This window comes from Pelophylax lessonae (genome assembly GCF_965119305.1).
Source record: "Pelophylax lessonae genome assembly, chromosome: 13".
Lineage (NCBI taxonomy): Eukaryota > Metazoa > Chordata > Amphibia > Anura > Ranidae > Pelophylax > Pelophylax lessonae.
The window spans coordinates 108,669,027-108,689,168 of record NC_138780.1 but is presented as its reverse complement, the minus strand read 5'-3'; the positions used below and the strand labels follow the sequence as shown (position 1 = coordinate 108,689,168).

Genomic DNA, 20,142 nt, shown 5'->3' with positions numbered 1-20,142 from the left:
ACACAGCCATTCCAATCCAGTCTGCCTGTCAGTTTTTCAGGTGGACCTAATCAGAAGGTCCATGGAGCCCTATGAACAAATAGCAGAGTCCCTTTACACCTGGCTGGCCATAGAGCCCAGTGGGTTCTGCCTGTGTCCAATGTGCAGAAACTGAGCGGGTATGGATGTGACATCCGTCCCGTTTTGCTCCGATAAACAGGGGATCAGCTCACAGGTCCCCCGCTGATTGGCGTGGACTGACACCAATAAGTTAGACAATGTTCACATTTTACCCCTACAATGTAGTCATCATAACAGCAAGGGAGCATATAATAAAAACTTTGCTATTAAAATAGAGTCATTACAACAAAAACAAATTAACTATCCAGAGTGAGATATCAAATAAACTCCCCCTTTATTCTGTTGGCCAATATAAAGCAACAATATCACAGGACTTACAGAACTAAACCCTCCTAACCTTTACAGCCAAGGAAGTTTCCATCCTAGCCCATGTTTGATCTGCAGTTGCAATGCTGCTGCACATTTGGTCAGTTTTGACACCAGCCATTTGATGTCTTGACAGTTCAGTTGAGAGCACAAGACAGTTATCTTTCATGGCATGCCTGAAAGTGGTTGTAAACCCTTACATAAAACCAGTGAAGTGACTGGCTCAGGCGATACACAGATGTGAAACAAATCCTTCATAAGTTGTACCTGTTTATCTGCAGCCTTCTCTTTACACCTGTTCAAAGTCCATAAATTTTAAAGCTTATCTGAGAGTGGAAAAAATGGGGCTAAGAGCTGAAATTACACTCTGCAAAACTTAGTGAGAAGAACTCTGACAGCTAATTAGGGATCCCCCCTCCCCTCCCCTTCCGCACAGCACACAGGAGCAGAGCTAAGCCTGTCAATCAGCTGGAGATCCCTCCCCGTCTTCATTTTTCTCTTGGTGTCAGGAAAACTTGCCAGAAATGATTTAAGCTGATAGCGGAACGAAGCAGCAGACAGAAATTACACTTAGTGCTCCTAATTGAGACAAACACACACTATAGAAGGATATGCTTTGTTCATACTGTATTTCATGTTTGAGGTTTGCAACCACTTTTTGTTTTGGGAAACAGTTAAATTAATGGGTTTAGTTCCCGTTTTAGGATTTAATGTTTAATATAGAAAGCATACATTAGCACCCAACATAGGACTAAGATTATGAGTAATCAGAAGATGGTATAAAAGATATATGCAGTAATGTCTTTTAGGTACATACTAATAGTACATCTGCATACATATAAAAAGCAGGGCTAGTAGCAAGTTTTCAATGGTGTTTAGGAATCAGGTAAAAGGGGAATAAAGACTCAATTCAATGTTTCAGGGTAGCCCCCTACTTCAAGAGAGACCACTCATTTTCTCATTGTATGCTTAGTAGCCTGATGTTAGGTGCTAGCTAATACATGCTTTCTATACGAAATAAGCAATAAATCTGAAAGATAAAGTTCACCTTTACCCAAAAAACTGCCTATGCAGGTAAGGGGCATATGTAGATAAAAACAAACTGTGCAGCTTTGACCAAAGCTAAATAATGTCCTTGCTATAGGTGTAGGCCATATACATACCTCATAAAGCCTGACTGAAAAACTCCCAAAGATAATATCCTCCCACCTTACCTTGTCGCTAGAATGTTGCAAAGAGACTCTCAGCTGTTACTTTACACCCCCACCATCACAGAAGCGAGCTCTTTTCTGTGATTCAAACCCCCTAACATGAGCCCTCTCTTTCCAGATGCAGTAGCTCTGAGCTCAACGTTTTAGAGCTTACTCTTGTGAAAGTGGATGTGAACAGTAGGGGCTGGGAGTGACCTCCTAGCAACGTCCTAGCAACAAGGCAGGATGGAATGATGTAATCTCTGGGGGGGTTTGCGGTCAAGCTTCAGGAGACACACAGCAAATGGCCTACACCCTAAGCCAGGGCATATTTAGCGCTCACCAGCGCCCTCATAAATCACTGAGAACTACAAGCTGTCAGCCATAATGGATGAGGGTACTTGTAGTCTATTCATTAACAGGAAACTGTGAATGATGGGCTGTGTGGGCAGAGCCCTGTATGGCTATGCTGTTTTTTTGATGGTTATGACTAAGCGAATGTAATTTCGTGAAACGCGTCAACTGTGTCTTAATCCCCTGTCTCTGATTGTCACTTTGGATTGTTTTTTATCGTTTGGATTTTCAATAAATTGATTTTATTACTTTATACTTTCAAATTGGAGTGCGGTTGCCTTTCTCTACTCAAGTATATATGCCGTTTTTTAACTTGTGACAGCGGGTGCAAGGAGAAGATCCCCCCACCCACTGTCACATGGAAGGGGGAATCAGGGGAGACGGTGTGCATGCTGAACATGTTACACCCTAAATACAGGTAACATTTACCATGCTCAAATAGGGGAACTTATCATTTTAAGATCTATTTTTCCATTTTTAGTAGCTGGATAATTTCAACTGCAGGTAAACAATTTCGATCTGTCCCCCCCACCCATTTTTTTTTTTTATCTTAATACTTTCTCCTTTAAAATTCCTTAATCAGATACTATATTGATCCAGGGAGATTTATGGAAACCGATATAAAGAAAAATACAATTTAAATAATTAAAATTGGACCTTCGTAAAGAAAGACACGCTTTGCTTTCTGCTGGTTATGCTCTATCATAATCAAGGTATTTCAGGCCATACTCAGAAACCAATGGCTGGGAAGCATTTTTACCAGAATTACTGTCATTCATATGCTATGACAACAGGGATGTTCATGGAACATGCACATTTTTCAATGCAGAGCTTACATGTACTGAGTGCTGCATGAACATACAGAACAACAAGCTGTGCATAGCCAGAAGCTGGGTTAAGTAAATTCACACAAATATATTGACTTCATTGTTCATGTGCGGACACTCCTTCCCCTGTAGGTATTCCACATTCATACAAAATGGGTCATCTTTCAATTATTTCAACTGCTAAGGACCAATCCTGAAAATGAATACATTCATTTCTCCCCACAGCGCTGACATTTGCTGGAAATGGGAGCAAGTCACAGTTCTGTGCAGTTGCAGGCAGTGTATGGAGCTGCAAGTGAGTGGGCAGAAGCATGCCAATGAAGACCCATTTTATAAACAAGGCAAAGTTACCATGGAAACACTCCACGGCGATAGAGCAAAAGACAAGAAAAAGAGAAAAACACAAGAAAAAGTATGAAAGAGGAACAAAGTACAGAAATGCAGGGCCACAACCTACAACAGTTACCTAAACCACTCCTTTCTAATGTGTAGTGCTAAACTACCTGAGATGGTTGTGATGGTTTCCAGAACGGAGAAGTGGCATTAGTCTGGTATGATTCACTCTGCTAGGACACTCTACCCCAGGCTTGTAATTGTAAGCAGCTTTTTCTAAAGACTATTTTAGCTTTTTGTCCTCTGTGTGAGTGTTTGGTACAAAATACACAGAATAAGAGAAGTAGAGATAATGTGAAATAAAACCAAAACCATCGACTCCTGAACCAGGAGCCATCAATCCTGGGTAGAGAATTGTCCCTTGGTTCTACAAAGCCCTCAACAAGTTTTCAGCTTGGCACCCCTTGTGAACAGAATCAAATTTAGCCTACTCCCCTTGTAATCATTGCAACCAACATTGGTTTTGTTACAAGTGGCCTTATCAACCTGGACCTTGCGTATTGGTGAAGGTGGACAACCAACTGCCCCTATCAAATGTCTCTCCTGCAGGAAGAACTTTGAACTCTGCTTGGCCACCTCACAGTTTAACAACCTCTAGGACAGGGGTGCTCAACCTTCTGAAGAGCAAGGGCCACTTAAGTGATTTGGTAACCAGTCACGGCCACAATGAATGAAATGAAATGGCTCAGAATTGAGATTTTTTTATTTTGAGTAGTATGATGAAGATTTTCCTCCGGCAGCGGCTGAATGCCGGTGGGAGGGAGAAGAGGCAAATCCGGCTTTCAGCAGTTGCAGGAGTAAAATGGAAAGGATCAATTCCTGCATGTGTCACCCCCAATGCCCTTCCTGTCCAAGTGTTAAACAGAATGTGACAGGGAGGCCACATAAGCCCCCTGGAGCATGGTGCGGGGTCGCTGTTGCAACCCCGAACACTACATCAGTGGCAACTATGGGTTTTACTGCCTGTCCAAACAGCCAATGTAAACGAGTCCTTACTGTCCTGAGTCCCTATAAGGCTGCTTTCACACTGATGCACTGCAGGGGCAGCGCAGTGCACCCGTGACTTTTCTGCAAATTAGCTGCTCTTTGCCATAGACTTCTATTTTAGCTTGCGGGTGTGGTGCACTTTCTGAAAGCACAGCAAAACTCTTGTATTCAGTTTGAGGTGAAAGGCCACATCAGAGGGCTTGGAGGGCCACAGTTTGAGCACTCCTGTTTTAGGGTAAGAAGGCTGAAACATGAAGGGTTCATCTAGAGGCAACTAATATTGTATGTGTAAAGTGTACGTACATCTGTAGGTGCCTGCGAAGGTGAATTTTCTATGCAACTGAGGTTGGATACATGTTGAACTACAAATTATTTTTGTATTCTCAGTATAATTTTTAAAGCTGAACGTAAGGTAGGATCTTTATTGCATACCCACATTTTTCAAGCTTAGCACAAGGTAAGTATGAATTGTACAGTATCTCATACCTGATGGGCAGCTGGGGAAGGGCAGCTGATCTCCCAGGCCCAATGCCGAGTGGCTTCCACCATGCACACTGACCACAGGGGGTCGCTAGCTCAGCCTTAGCACCATTCACAGAATGTATTTTTTAATGACTGCAAGGCATTCTCTGATTTGACATAATGGTCCAGGGATTCCATCTCATGCAGAGAATGCCTTGTTTCAACTAAAAAACATACAAGGTTTTCTGTAAATGGTGGCACAGGACCCCGAAGATCATGGCAAACACTGTAGTAGTGCATATTTCTACAGTCATCAGCTTCCCCAAAGGTCCCCATTAAAAGGGTAATTCTACCCAAACCCGATATTAAATTGCCCACATGCCTATTCCTTTATGGACTCTTTTGTCACGGTGCAACCACAGTAGCCAATACAAGAATGCCCCTGTAAGACGCCTTTATAAAAACTTTATACCATAGACTGTTAACCATTGATTTTTGTTCCACCATGAGTAAACTCATACTCCTTCAGTAAGTGCTTCTGTTTGTAAGAATACATTCATCATAATAGTAAAAATCATATTAAATTAGACCTTAAACCATATAAAATTAAACACATTATTGTGGCTCTGGGAATAAAAACATATGTAAAGGAGTACTAACTATAAGCTGACAAACAGCAAGGGGTTCAATGCAAACAAACAGATCTGCGCTTACCCTATAATACAAGGATTCCCAAACTACAGCCCTCCAGTTGCCTAGTCATGTATGTGAATGTCAGAGTTTTACAATGGCTCATGGGATGTGTAGTTCTGCAACAGCTGCAGGGCCGTAGTTTGAGGATCCCTGCTATAATAAATATAAACAGTAAAGTGCAATTACATAAAGTGCTATAGTGTCCACAATTTATATAAAGGTTCACCCAATAATAAATAAATGAATAAATGGTTCACCATTTCATATATACTACAAATCAAAAAGTCCCCATAAAGTGCAATAGTCTTTAAAGTGCACAAGTGCTGAAATTATGACCACAAAAAACAATCTTCAATAAAGTAAATGGTGCTAAATGCAGTTCATCAGACAAACAATCCTCCGACTGCTACCACCACCTTCCCTCCCACTGAGGACTGTACTCCCCTGTAAGCATCGTAATTATACTCAATATGCCCTGGTCAGTGGAAAAGAAATACAAGGCCAGCAATGGATCTTGATTTCAGCACTTATGCACTTTAAGGACTATCGCACTTTATGAGGACTTGTTGATTTTCAGTATATATGAAACTGTGAACCATTTTTTAATTATTAGATGATGGTTTATGTGAAAAATGGACACTTTAGCACTTTAGTAATTGAACCTTATTGTTTGTAATTATAGGGTAAGCAAAGCTCTATTTGTTTGCACTGAGTACTTTACATGTATAGGAACATACACAGTTAATAGCAGCAGCTATCCACAAAAAATGTACTTTTGCACGGGTGTTCTATTTGGGTTCTATACAACAAGGTGTACTTGGCTAATCATTTTTTTTAAATTTTTTTACGTTGTAGAGAATGCATCAGAAGTAGGAACAGGGGAGGCTTAGCTAACCATCCCTTACAAACCTCTCTAAAGTAGCCCATGCCCGGATGGTTTTGCTTTTGTTTATTCTGCAGACTATACAGCACATCAATCAATCAATCAATCTTCTGCAGAATAATCTCCAGTGTGATGGCCATTATACATTCAGTGTACTAAGCTGGATATAGATGGTTGGTTTTTATTTTAACCACTTCTGGACCGGAAGATTTTCCCCCTTAAGGACCAGGCCATTTTTTGCGACTCGGCACTGCATTACTTAAACGGACAATTGCGCGGTCGTACCCTAAAATGAATGTCATTTTTTCCCCACAAATAGAGCTTTCTTTTGGTGGTATTTGATCACATGTGTGATTTTTATTTTTTGTGATATAAACCTAAAAAGAGCGACAATTCTGAAAAAACAAAACAATATTTTTTTTTTTTACTTTCTGCTATATAACATTCCCCCAAAAAAAGTTTAAAAATCGAATTTTTTCATCATTTTAGACCAATTTGTTTTCTGCTACATATTTTTGGTAAAAAAAAAATCCCAATAAGCGTATTTTGATTGGTTTGCGCAAAAGTTATAGCATCTACAAACTAGGGGAAAGATTTATGTCATTTTTATATATTTATTTTTTACTAGTAATGTCGGCGCTCAGCGATTTTTAGCGGGACTACTGCATTACGGCGAACAGATCGGACCCCTAACTGAAATTTTTTACACTTTTTTGGGGGGGGGGGGATCAGTTACATTACTACAGTAATCAGAGCTAAAAATATGCACTGTTACTGTATTAATGACACTGGCAGGGAAGGGGTTAACCCAGGGACGGTAAAAGGGTTAAATGTGAGCCTGGGGGTTGTTTTCTAACTGTGAAGGGGATGAGCTTCTAAATAGGAGGAACACAGGAGCTCTGCATTGATTCCTGTTTACAACAGTAGACCGATGTTCTCTCTTCACGGAGAGTGATCGCGGGTGCACGCCGGCAATTGCGGCCGCTGAACCCATGCATCGGCTTTCCCGTTGGCGAGTGGGCACGGGAGAAGAACCCCCGCTAGCTGACACAGCAGGGATCGGGAGGTGCGGGGGCTGGTGCATTCATAACATGTTACATATTACACCCGGAATATGGGTGTAACGTGTTATGAAAGGTGAAATTATCCTTTAATGCAAGGAATGCATTAAGTTATAAAAAAATGTTTAGGCTTTAGGACCACTTTAATGTGGAACTTTAGCTAGAAAATTGAAGTCCTGCTAGATCACTTGAGGCTGACCCCTTTTGTAGGTATAGCTATGTAAAACATTAAAAATAAGTGTCTGACAACCATGCCTTCCGGGGACTGAGTCACTGAAGTGGACCGTATTAGAGACCTGGAACATCTGTTGGCCAAGGAAACTGGAAAAGATGAGCAATTTTCTATCACTTGGACCTCATGGTCCATGTTCTGTTACTCCACAGAGTTTATCTCGTGGGCTGAAGGTGACTTGGATACCGCTACCTCATAGCCTAGGTGGAGTGTCCCTTACCCCTACCTCATAGCCTAGATGGAGTGTCCCTTACCCCTATTCCTTCTGCCTTTCTGCTTTCCCTTTTGTTCGTTAAGGCACCTTCATCTGTTCCTCCAACAACTGTTAGGTAACGCTTCTTCGCCCCATAATGACAGTATGTGATCCCTACACTATACCCTTCTTTGAGAGAAAGAGTTTATCAGCATAGTATACGATGCCCTAATGGTTTTCCTTTGGCTCATACACCACCCATGATGCTGAAGGTGGTGCTTTATAATCTCATATTCATTATATGCCACTTTATTTTGAGCATAGTTGTTACATTTAAGATCCAAACTCCAGAGAACACCACCACCTTTTTATAAACATTCTTTTCATATGTAACATGTATATGATAACATTTAATACGTAGCTATGCAATTCTGTTCTATTTCACTTGTCAATAAAATATGATTTACCTAAAAATAAGTGTACAGTATACTGTTTAAAATCCAGTAATACACTGCCTAACCCTGCTCTGCACATCCTCATTTGTCCTCCATTTTTAGGCACTGCTTAGCTTGTAGAGGCCAATCTGCTGACAGCCTTAAAGCGGAATTAAACCTTCCTATTCTTTGCTGCCAAGGAAGCTGCTTCTGTTTGATCTGCAATGGCCATGGTGCTGCACATGTGACACAGTTATGACACCAGCCATTTGATGGTTTGACAGTTTGGTTGAGGACACAAGCAAACGTGACAGTTAGCAATCCCAGCATTCCAGGAATGTAACTGTTTTTTTTTTAAACGGTAAATTGATAGGCTTAGTTCTTCTTTATAAATTTACTGCTGTTCAGGGGCTCTGGGCTTCAGAAAAATGGCAGCCTCCAGCAAGAAGAAACAGGAGCAATGCTGGAGGCAATTTACAGCACACACTTATTTTGTATGTTCGCTAAGAACGCTATTTTTTATGAAATTGGTACGGGTAAAGTTCTGCTTTAAGTTTTGTGCTGTAAAGTTCGTACATTTCAGCTTCTGTGTGGGGAGATGAAAATCTTTTTGGGAAATCACCAAGGTAGTATTTCAAAATCGTATCATTTTAATAGGTTGGATGATCAAACAGTAAGGTTAAAGGCTTTATTTATTTTTAGATAACCCACCTGTCTCTTACTAAATAACCCCGACTGAGTAGTGTGATTCTGTAGTTGGCATTTCAGCATTGTTCTACTAAAGCAAATATTTTTTGCAGAATAAAACAAAGTAAGAAGATCATTTTGAAAGCAGGGAAACCAAATAAATTGAAGAGCAATATCCACGGCTGGTCTCATTCTGACAATGATAGTTGCCTGCTGTCCCTGGCTACAATATTTCTGAGTCATAGACCTGGAACAAGAATGCAGCTCATGAGTGTATGAAAAGTTTTTGGATTTCTCATCTCTATATGGATTCGGAATTAGTAAGTCAAATAAATCAAGCCAAACTAACAGCATGATAATTAAACAACTAGCAATTTACAGGAGAGGTCAGAAATGGCGCATTACATAGTTCTCCCATGACCCAAAAAATATAATACTGCCTTTGACCTTTTTGTGAAGCCCCATAGAGGGGCCGTCACGTATCCAATCTTCACATTTAACACGTTGCTTTAATTGCAATAAAACAATTATTGCACATCACAGACAACGTACACAGAGGCGCTTAAAGGAGATGTTCATCCAGCACCTACACTATATAGCCAAAATGTTGTAGACACTTCACCGTCACACCTTTATACGTTGTTTTGGAGATCTCATTCAAAAACCATGCACATTAATATGCTCCTCCTCGTCTTGTTTTTACTCTTCTGGGAAGGATTTTTAGAAGATTTCAGAGGGTATCTCTACCAAAAGAGCATTGATGAGTTCTGGTACTGATGCTGCGTGAAAATACCTGGCTCACAATCAGTGTTTCAGTTCATTTTAAAGGTGTTCAATAGGGTTGAAGTCAAGGCTGCAGGTCACTCAACTACCACCACATTTAGCCCCGGTTCACACTTGTGCGTGTGCGGGGTTCGCATGTAATGTCGGAGCGCACTGCTCCGACATTACATGCGATCGGCTGTGCGGTGCGAGTTTAGCCATACAGTTTGTATGGCTAAATTCGCACCGCAACCGCACCAAACACGCACAGGGACCCTTTTTGGCAGCCGCATCAGGATCGGATCGCACAGCGGTTCACACTTGTGCGATCCGATCCTGTGCGAACTGCACGATCGCACTGCGATATGCGATCAAACTGGGGGTGTCGTTAAGATTACATTGACACCCCCAGCGTATCGCATATGGCAGTGTGAACTGCCGGGGGTGCGTGTGCGATGCGGGAACAGGCTGCGGATTCGCAGCCTTCCCGCATCGCATAAATGTGAACCGAGGCTTACTGTACCTAATGGAGCTGGCTAGCTAGAGGCATCATCCCGGTATACCCCCGCAAAGTCTGCCGACGTAAATATACGTCGATATGCGGTAAGTGGTTAAAGCAGTATAAACCTCGAAACGAAAAATGTAATATACTGCAGTTTACCAATCATTAGATGTTGTGGCTACATTAGTTTGCTTTTTTCCCTCTGTTTTCACCTGATGATATGGTCAGTAACACACCTACCGTAATAAAGTGCCCCCACTCTGATTGAAGGAGCACAGAGGCACCTTTGGACAGAAGCATTGTCCGTCTGGGGGAGTGTTAGATGAACTAGCAAATTTAGATGCACAAACAAATTGAAGTCAATAATTTATAAGGAGTTACAGCAGTTTTTTTTCTTTTGGGATAAAGGTTTTACATGAATAAATAAAAGCTGATCACTGAAAGCATCCCTGCCAATGTTTAATGGATTGACTCATCCCTGTAACTGATACAATTTGCAAGAGCTTATTCTTTTGAAAAACAACAGACTTACTGAGCTGGATCACCAGATGAAAAGAAAACTGATGCCGCCATCATGTTGAAGAATTGGTAAGCTGCTATATAATCAATGTTTGCTTTGAGTTTAATACTGCTTTAACTATTATTATGCTGCACTAAAACTTTTATCCAACCTCTAAATTACTTCATTTGTTATTATTTTAAAAAGCCAATATAAAGCAAAAAAGTAATGGTAAAAAAAGGATATTGTGTGTTTATCCAACGTTTTTTTGCATATGAACTCTCCATAATCTGGATAGCTTGGTCCTGGCAGAGGCGCACCCTTTGCCTACATATTTTGTGCCAAAAGGTGTGTCACCCCCTCATCTCAGAGAGCTGGGAGGTTATGTAGTAGCAGCCTGTCTTCTCCACCATGGATCCCACTAGCCCATGCTGGCAGGCAATGCTTGTATCAATATAACAAGGGATAACTTTATCCTTTATGACCACTAAACTTATATGGGGGGTTGGGTTCAGAGAGGTTTTATGAAATTCTGATCATTGTAATGCAATGCTAGGGCTCATTCACACCATACGTGCATGAAAACTGATGGGAAACCATGCATATTTTACTTGCAGAGACATCAGTTTTACAGCAGTTTTCATGTGTGTCAGTTATTATTCTTATTATTATACAGGATTTATATAGCGCCAACAGTTTGCGCAGCGCTTTACAATATGAGGGAAGACAATACAGTTACAATACAGTTCAATACAGGAGGAATTAGAGGGCCCTGCTCATTAGAGCTTACAATCTAGAAGGGAGGGTCAAGTGAAACAGAAGGCAATAAATGTGGCGGATGAGCTGATGGAGAAAATGGAAGTACAGTTGTCAGGTGTGGGTAGGATAGGCTTCTCTGAAGGTGAGGGTTTTCAGGGATCGTCTAAAAAATAAAAGAGTAGGAGATAATCGGACAGATTTGGGTAAGGAGTTCCATAGGAATAGAGAGGCTCTGAAAAAGTCCTGGAGGCGAGCATGGGTGGAGGTGATGAGGGAGCTATTGATCAGGAGGTTTGGAGAGGAACGATAAAAGCAATTCGGTTGATATTTTGAGACTAGGCCAGTGATATAGCTGGGGGCTAAATTTTGGATGGCTATGTAAGATGTTGTTAGTATTTTGAATTTAAATTGTTGGGTGAGCGGAAGCCAGTGGAGGGACTGACAGAGAGGAGTAGCGGACACTGAGCGATTGGTAAGGTGGATTGAAGGGGTGGATTGAAGCCTGTGTAGAGGTAAGCCAATGAGAAGGGAATTGCAGTAGTTGAGCCGCAAGATGACCAGGGAGTGAACTAGGAGCTTTGTTGTGTTATTGGTTAAAAAAGGGCGTATTTTGGAGACGTTGTGGAGGTTGAGGCGGCAAGATTTGGACAGTGATTGGATGTGGGACTTGAAGGAGAGTTCAGAGTCCAGGACTAGGACCTTGGCATGTTGGGGTGGGCTGATAGTTGTGCCATTGATTTTGACAGAGAGATCGGGGTAAGGGGCACATAGTGGAGGAAAAATTATAAGTTCGGTTTTGGATAGATTGAGTTTGAGGAAGTGGTGTGACATCCAGACCGATATATCTGCTAGTAAATTAGTGATATGTGAGGAGACTGAGGGAGAGAGCTGAGGGGTGGATAAATAGATTTGGGTATCATCAGCGTAGAGATGGTATTGGAAGCCATGGGAGGCTGACCCACAGAGGAGGTGTAGATTGAAACCAGGAGAGGTCCAAGAACAGAACCTTGGGGGACCCCAACAGAGAAAGGAAGAGGAAAGGAGGAAGTAGAATGATAAGAAACGCTAAAGGTGCAATTGGATAAGTAAGAAGAGAACCAGTAACGGGTACATGCAGAAAACTGCATACATGTTGCAGATTCCCGTGCAGAAAAAATCCACATGTGATACCAGTGGTGTGGTGTGAACAGGGCACATAGAGAACATTTGTTATTTTTTGTGCTCTTGCAGAACGAGTGCAGAAAAATGGATGTCTCTGCACCATGGTGTGAATGAGGCCCTAATCTCCTAGTTTCTTTTGCTTAGTTATCACTAGCGTTGAGGTCGGGTGTGTTCGGATCGAACCCACCAGGAAGCCGGCACTGCACCCAGCCAATCATAGCCAGCGTGTGTATGAGCAGCTGCCGGTTGGGAAATGCCTCACTGCCTATGACTGGCGGTGTGCAGTGAGGGCTTCCTGGCGGGCTCAATCCGAACACGCCCGAGCCCATCACTAGTTATCCCCTTCTGAAACCACCTGTGCGGCAATAAATACGTTTATTTGAAAAATCGTCTGGCTGCATCATCATACATTCTGTAATGACGTGTTTCTGAAGTGCAAATGTCTGAAGGTCAGGTTGGTTTCTTTCGGCCAGCTTGTACATTCATCTGCACAGCTAAAAGACCTGTGCGCAAGGCCTGGAATAGCAGAGGAGAGTCTGGCATCGCTACACCTTGCTTACTGCCAGCTTTTAATGCACTTCGGAAATCTGCTTTCTCCCAGCTGCTGGTAGAACAATTATGGTTCTGTGGTTGCTATGAGATGTGTTTGATTTCTCCCCAACCCCCTTCCGAAGCCACAGTTCTGTGCAGGGGCAGGCAAGTCTGGGGAAAAGCTATAAAATTGTCTCCAGCTGCAGAAATGGCAGCCAGGATAGCAAAGCTTTCCCTCCCCCCCTCCGCCCACTCACAACACACACAACTTTTCTCCTGTCATCCTGGAGCATCCTACAGGCAGCCAGGAAGCCAAATTTGCTAGGACGGCGGCCAGCAGGAAGTGGGAGATTGTGAGATTAGAATATAACACCAAGATTTAAAGGCTGTCCATTAAAATCTAATCTCGGCCGGGATAATAACAATAAAGGCATACAGAGACATTACAGGGAGGGCAGCGGTAACGGGGAATTAAAGGGAAAGCGGCAGGAAAAAATGATAAGATGTATAACACGAAATCGGCAGGAAGAGAAAGAATAACAATAAGAGGAAATGATTAAAAGACGTGAAGAGAAATAAAAACAATGACAGGAGATATAGGAAATAAAAATAGAGACAAGGAGAATGTCAGGAAGGAAGAGAGAAAATAAACAGGAAAGACTGTGACAGATACCATATGATGGAATATTATAGGGCCTACGCTGTATTTACATAGCATTTGCATAAAACTGGATCTTGTCTACATCCCTATTTCCATACCTACACTTGGACTGCCCAAGAACTCCAGGCAGGTATCAAAATATACCACAATGAATGCAAATTACGGTATGCCTCGTTTCCACTGAGTGGTACGGTACGGTTCGGTTCAGTACGGTACGGTTCGGAACGGTACACATTGCGTTTCCACTGCCAATAGTACCCTTTTATGATAGGCGTGGTGTAGCAGGAAAGCTGTGATAAAGGATTCTCTGTCAACCAATCAAAGTTCTGCAGATTGTAGCTCCACCCTGTTGGTACGGTACTAATGTGCTTGGTACCCCAACGAAAGGGTACCAAAAAGTGGTACGGTACGGTTCGGAATTAGGGTACCATTCATAATGCAAAACGGCATAAATAGCGTACCGTACCAAACCGAACCTTACCAGAAAGCTCAGTGGAAACGAGCCATAAGTATAGTTAAATGTAGGATTTAATACTTATGATTCAAGGAGTTCCAGCCTGTAAAAAAAATTACTGTAAAAGTTAGCAGCTCCAAATACTGCAGCTGCTGACTTTTATTATAAGGACACTTACCTGTCCAGGGATCCCGCAAAGTTGGCACCCAAAGCCTATCCGTCCATCGACTCTGGCATCTTCACTAAGGGAAACAGGAAGTGAGGCCTTGGGGGGGGGGGGGCAGAACTTTCATAGATTGCCGCACAAGATTGCGGCAATCTTACCCGGAAGTGGGAGTAGGTAGCTGGTTTTCACAGGTATCCGCTCCGCTCACCCACCAAAGATGCCAAATGTGGCAGCAGGTGGGGAAGCAAAAAGGAGGAGCTTCCCCTTTCGGGTGGAGCTCTGCTTTAAGTAACTGAATTTAAATTGATGTCGGCCATTTTAATCATCTATGTAGCAGAACTGGAAAAGGTGGCGGCTGCACTGGGAACTAGTTGCCCTGCATGCACTTGTGCTGACAGGGAACATGCTGATAGGAGGAGACATTGGTCTGTTGCTTCTTCTCTATTGTTCAGTCTCAGGCTGGGGGCTACAAGGTGACCAAGCTACGATGTTTAACTGCAGAAGGGAATGGACTGGTCAAAAGGCAGCTGGCTGCGTAAATCCCAGCACTGGATAAACAGAACTATGAACCTTTTTCAGGTAAAACAGCTTCCATAAAAGTATATTAATGGTGTATTTAGCGGTTTGTCAGGAGTTCGCCCTTAAGGGTTTGTTTACTTTAGCGTTATTCTCTGAAGAGCAATTCGTGTTCAGGCAGTGAGGTGTTGTATCGCCTCCTCACTGCCTGTTTTAACTCCCTGCACTAGTGTGTCGCAACTGCCTGCTTGACACATGACTGCAGGGCGCCTCCATTCAGGGTCGTGCTCAGTGGGTGGCGCTACCCAACGAACGAACACGATAAGAGGTGTAATTCATTTTCTTTGCGGCCACTGCCTTTGCAATTTAGGGGGAGAGGTTGGGGGGGGGGGGGGGTACGGGCTAAATTGTGATTCATCCTTAAAGCTGGCCATACATGGATGGAAATTTGGTCCATGTATGGGCAAGTTGATTGCACCCAAATTGATACAACTGGTTGGATCTTTTCTACAAGTAATTACTGCCAGTGCCTATGGCCGCTAGCAGTAATCATTGTATTCTGCCGACCAGGAAGGCTGCCTGCGCCCTCTGCTGGCAGAATACAATAGCACTGCAGGAGGCATACCCCCATCAACACTGACTGTGGAAGGAAATAAAATTGATGAATCTATGGCTTGCCTTAGAATCATCAAGTGTAGCAATGTAAGAGCAGTTATGTCACCTGGTGGCCATTCATGTCTCACAAGCTTCACACCTATGCTTTGCAGTAACACGTTCAACATGCACTAATGCGCCATGTATATGTTATTGTGTTGAAAAAATGAAAGCACTTACGAAACGCACCTCCAAAAAGCCCGCATTGCAGCATACAGCCAGGCACAGTAACACACCATGCTGCATTGGGGAAAACAGTACAGGTGCATTTTCTGGTCCACTGTGGTGCATAGGAAGCCCATTCAAATGCAAGGTGCTACCTTAATGCAACTTTACTTTATCAGGGGTTTCCTATCATAGATCTGACAAGTGCACAGCAGGAAGGTACAGTGGGATTTAGATAAAAAAGCAGTGAAACATCTATAACACATACAGAGGACATTAAATACATTTACACACTGCAATTTAAAAGCTTCAGAGCTCATACACTATATTGTCAAAATTATTGGGACACCTGCCTTTACACGCACATGAACTTTAATGGCATCCCAGTCTTAGTCCGTAGGGTTCAATATTGAGTTGGCCCACCCTTTGCAGCTATAACAGCTTTAACTCTTCTGGGAAGGCTGTCCTCGACGTTTTAGGTGAGTGTCAATGAGAATGTTTGACCATTCTTCCAGAAGCGCATTTGTGAGTTCAGGCACTGAGGTTGGATGGTGTTCTATTGGGTTGTGGTCAGGACTCTGTGCAGGCAATTTACTGTAAGTTCCTCAACCCCAAACTCGCTCATCCATGTCTTTATGAACCTTGCTTTGTGCACTGGTCCAAATCATTTGGTGGAAGGAGGAATATGGTGTGGGGTTGTTTTTCAGGAGTTGGGCTTGGACCCTTCGTTACATTAAAGGGAAGTCTTAAGGTGTCAGCATACCAAGACATTTTGGACAATTTCATGCTCCCAAATTTGTGGAAACAGTTTAGAGATGGCCCCTTCCTGTTCCAACATGACTGTGCATCAGTGCACAAACAAGGTCCATAAAGACATGGATAAGCGAGTTTGGGGTGGAGGTACTTGACTGACCTGCACACGGTCCTGACCTCAATCCAATGGAGCACCTTAGAGATGAATTAGAGTGTAGACTGTGAGCCAGGCCTTCTTGTCCACATCAGTGCCTGACCTCAAAAATGCACTTGTGGAAGAATGGTTAAACATTCCCATAGACACACTCCTAAACCTTGTGGAAAGCCTTCCCAGAAGATTTGAAGCTGTTATAGCTGCAAAGGGTGGGCCAACTCAATATTGAACCCTACAGACTAAGACTGGGATGCCAATAAACTTCATGTGCGTGTAAAGGTAGGCATCCCAATACTTTCGACAATATATAGTAGTGTATATACGACTGTCCATTAGTATGTGTCCAAACTCTCCAGCGCTGCGCATGCTTTAACACCACAACATATGGTTATTAGGTTAATAACTTAACTTAAACAGTTAAACTACACACTGCCTATTTGTCATAGCCCATATGTTCCCTTACATGGGGGTCTGGTTTACATAATAGTGACCTGTGAGTGGATGGCTCAGCCTCTAGACTGCTAGATTACATTCTACTCTCATCACCACTCAGTACTTGTACGTGGGAGCACAGTGTAAGTCACTATTGCATTCATTTGGCCTTTATCATGTCAGACATCTGGGTGACTCCGACACAAGTCACACTTATTCCAGACGCAAATATCTGCAGCCTAGATACCACATGTAGCTTTATTAAAGGGCTTTTTCACTTTCAGACAAAAGAATTTTTCTAGTTTTGAAAGAAACGAGCTAGAACCACTGTCAAATCTTGATGCATGCGTCCTAGTTGGGGAGATCCACATTCTGGCCTGGTGACTGCTGTCGAGGTGGAATTCAAAACTTTACCACGATCACCAAAACATTAGGAATTGGGGACACCTTCTTCAGTTACAACTGTCAAAGGTGGGACTACCCCCCAATTTGGAGAGACTTTCTGTTGTGCCATTGGAACAGTAAGGAAGCAGAATTTCCCGAGCAGTGATGCAGACAGCAGTAAAAACCTGGCACAGATTTCATCCTCCCCTACTCTATGGGAAATTAGAAAGGAAACATTTTTGGGGTTTCATGTTAATCTTTAAAATGCCTTTGCACGTTAATTTTTTTTTATTCACCCCAGCAGGATGAATGAAAAAAAAAAAAAAAAAACCCCAGAGAGGTCGTCATACTAACTACACAATGTTAGTGCGGCAATCTCCCCTGCTGAACCATTCTGTTTTGACAGGGGGACACCCACCCCCCCCCCCCCGAGTTATCAGCGATCGCAGCCAAATGGTTGATCGAATGCTGGTTTTTCTCACAACCAGCATATGTCAGATGAAGAGTTGTACACATGGGCCCAAAGTTGGCCGGTTCCTGCCAAACCAACCGTTTCCAGCCTCCTTTGTGTTCCACAGCATAAGGTTAAGTCTGCTCTAGGTAGGCAATTGTGCCGGATTTTCATTGCTGATGTTTCTTGTTAGAAGCCATTTAGATAGAAGATGAGATGAAGATCCTTCTTACTGCAAAGGTGTGCCCAATCGTCTATTGATGACACAAATGTACCTGTACACACTCAAGAGAACTCTTAGCATCAGGTGATGCCTAAATATCTGTCTGTCTGATGTCTATACTAAATTTTGGAACATTTCAGGGAAAAGAAAAAAAAAACGTATTTATAGAAAAGCTCATTACTAAGGCTGGATTAAGCCGCCTATTAAGAGATGATTTTTGAACACTTGTGCCATCATCTTAGTGACCCTGACACATGAGTTATCATTCTGTTATCTGGCAGGTGGGAAGTGTTTACAAAATTCCCTTGTGTTGCATTCCATCAGTAATAGAAAGTTAAAAGAAAAGAAAAAGGAGGCACAAACACCTAGTGCATTACCCGAGGTCACCATAAAAAATGTTTTAACCACTTGCCGACTGCCGCAAGTACATATACTGCGGTGGTCAGCCCCGTGCAGGCAAAGTGACGTATTGGTACGTCACTCGCCTGCGAGCCAATAGACCAATAGACCATGCGCCGCCGGAGGTGCGCTCCCGCCTCCGCTCGCTTACTGTGATCCCCGCGCGTGTGACCGGCGGACCCGATGTCCGCTGGCCACTCGCGATCATCCGTTACAGAGGGAGAAAGGCAGACGGCTAATGTAAACAAAGCTGCCTGTCATTCTCCCCTGTGTAAGTGCAGAGATCATACGGTCCTGCTATGCAGGATCGTATATCTCTGTAGTTACACAAAGAGCCACATCCCATGACAGTTAGAAGCACGCCCCTAGGGACACATTTATCCCTGCATCTCCAATAAAGTTATTAGAGCAGCTCTGATGAAGGGAGCTTGACTCCCGAAATGCGTTAGCGGTCCTATCTACAGGGACATATTCCATTCCATGCGTGGTGGATTCTTGTAATGCAATTTTCTTCTTCTTCTTGTCTGTATGTTTTTGGCATTTTATTAAAACATTTTTTATGGTGATCACGGGTAATGCACTAGGTGTTTGCGCCTCCTTTTTCCTTTATGTACCCATATTGGAGTTTCCTGCCTGAGGAGAGCAGCACACCGGTCATCCCCTTCGGAGTGAGCGATTGGCTGAATTGTTTGGTAAGAGTAATAGAAAGTTAGCCCGACATGTCGAGGTTTCTCGGCTACCAAATCCCCCAACCATCTTATAAAGACTTTAAATGTTATGAATCCTTTTGACCTATTTAGTGTGGGTAAGGATAGATTACCGAAGAAGCAAATTCTGCTTTGGACAAAATATTTGGGGTGCTATCAAGGATTCTGTCTTTTCTACAATATACACAGAAACATAATAATTGTAAGACAGCAAATATCATTTTTAAAATGAGATAAATGACATACCTGTGGGCCATCCTCTGGAACCTCCGCTTCCCCATGGGATGTGGGAAAACCTGTTGACAGCACAAAGACAAATCAGTAAACTATTCTTACATCTTCCTTTATTATATACACCTAAAAATAAAAGTAATGCTTATCTACTGGACTGTGGAAATTAAAGTATATGTACATGAAAATCGCCAAAGTATAATCTTAGCAATAACATGTTAATGAAGTCTCAAAAGTCATTTTCATTTTTGTTTATTTTATGGTGACAATGCCCTGTCCCTGCCTGCCAACTATTCTCATGGGTTGTCACCCTGTCCCATGGGCTTTAGATGGAAACTATGTAGTTGTTTCCACACACATTACGCAGGCGCATATTTCACTGGTGTCACCATCAAGGAGCCTGCCCCAAAAAATGCCATACAGCTATTGCTGGTGTCCTTGTAAAACAAAAAATGGCTGCAGAAAATCGCTGGGATATTGGCAGCAGCAAAAGCTGAAAAAAAAATTAGAATTTTACTTAAAAATTGCCATTTTTTATGGCATGCTATACTTTAGTTAACTAAGTGGTATATAATTAGAATTTACATTTATTACAGGTATTTATATAAACGCCAACAATGTTTGCAGACAGTGTCGGGACAAGGTCATACAGCGCCCAGGGCAAAGAAGCAAACTGCCCCCCCCCCCTCCACTTCATTATGTTAGGGGATGTTACCCTCAGCAGCAATTTGCTTGTCAAAATGTCTTGATTTAGAA

The 20,142-nt window shown here is 42.6% G+C and overlaps 1 protein-coding gene across 1 annotated transcript in view; it reads right to left on the bottom strand.

Annotated features, from left to right (window-relative positions):
- SPRED1 (sprouty related EVH1 domain containing 1) overlaps positions 1–20,142 on the bottom strand; it is a 129,294-nt gene that overhangs the window by 15,123 nt on the left and 94,029 nt on the right. The window contains exon 4 of the mRNA XM_082242596.1: positions 19,402–19,451. Coding sequence (XP_082098722.1) covers positions 19,402–19,451 — 50 coding nt within the window. The remainder of the gene's footprint in view (positions 1–19,401; positions 19,452–20,142) is intronic.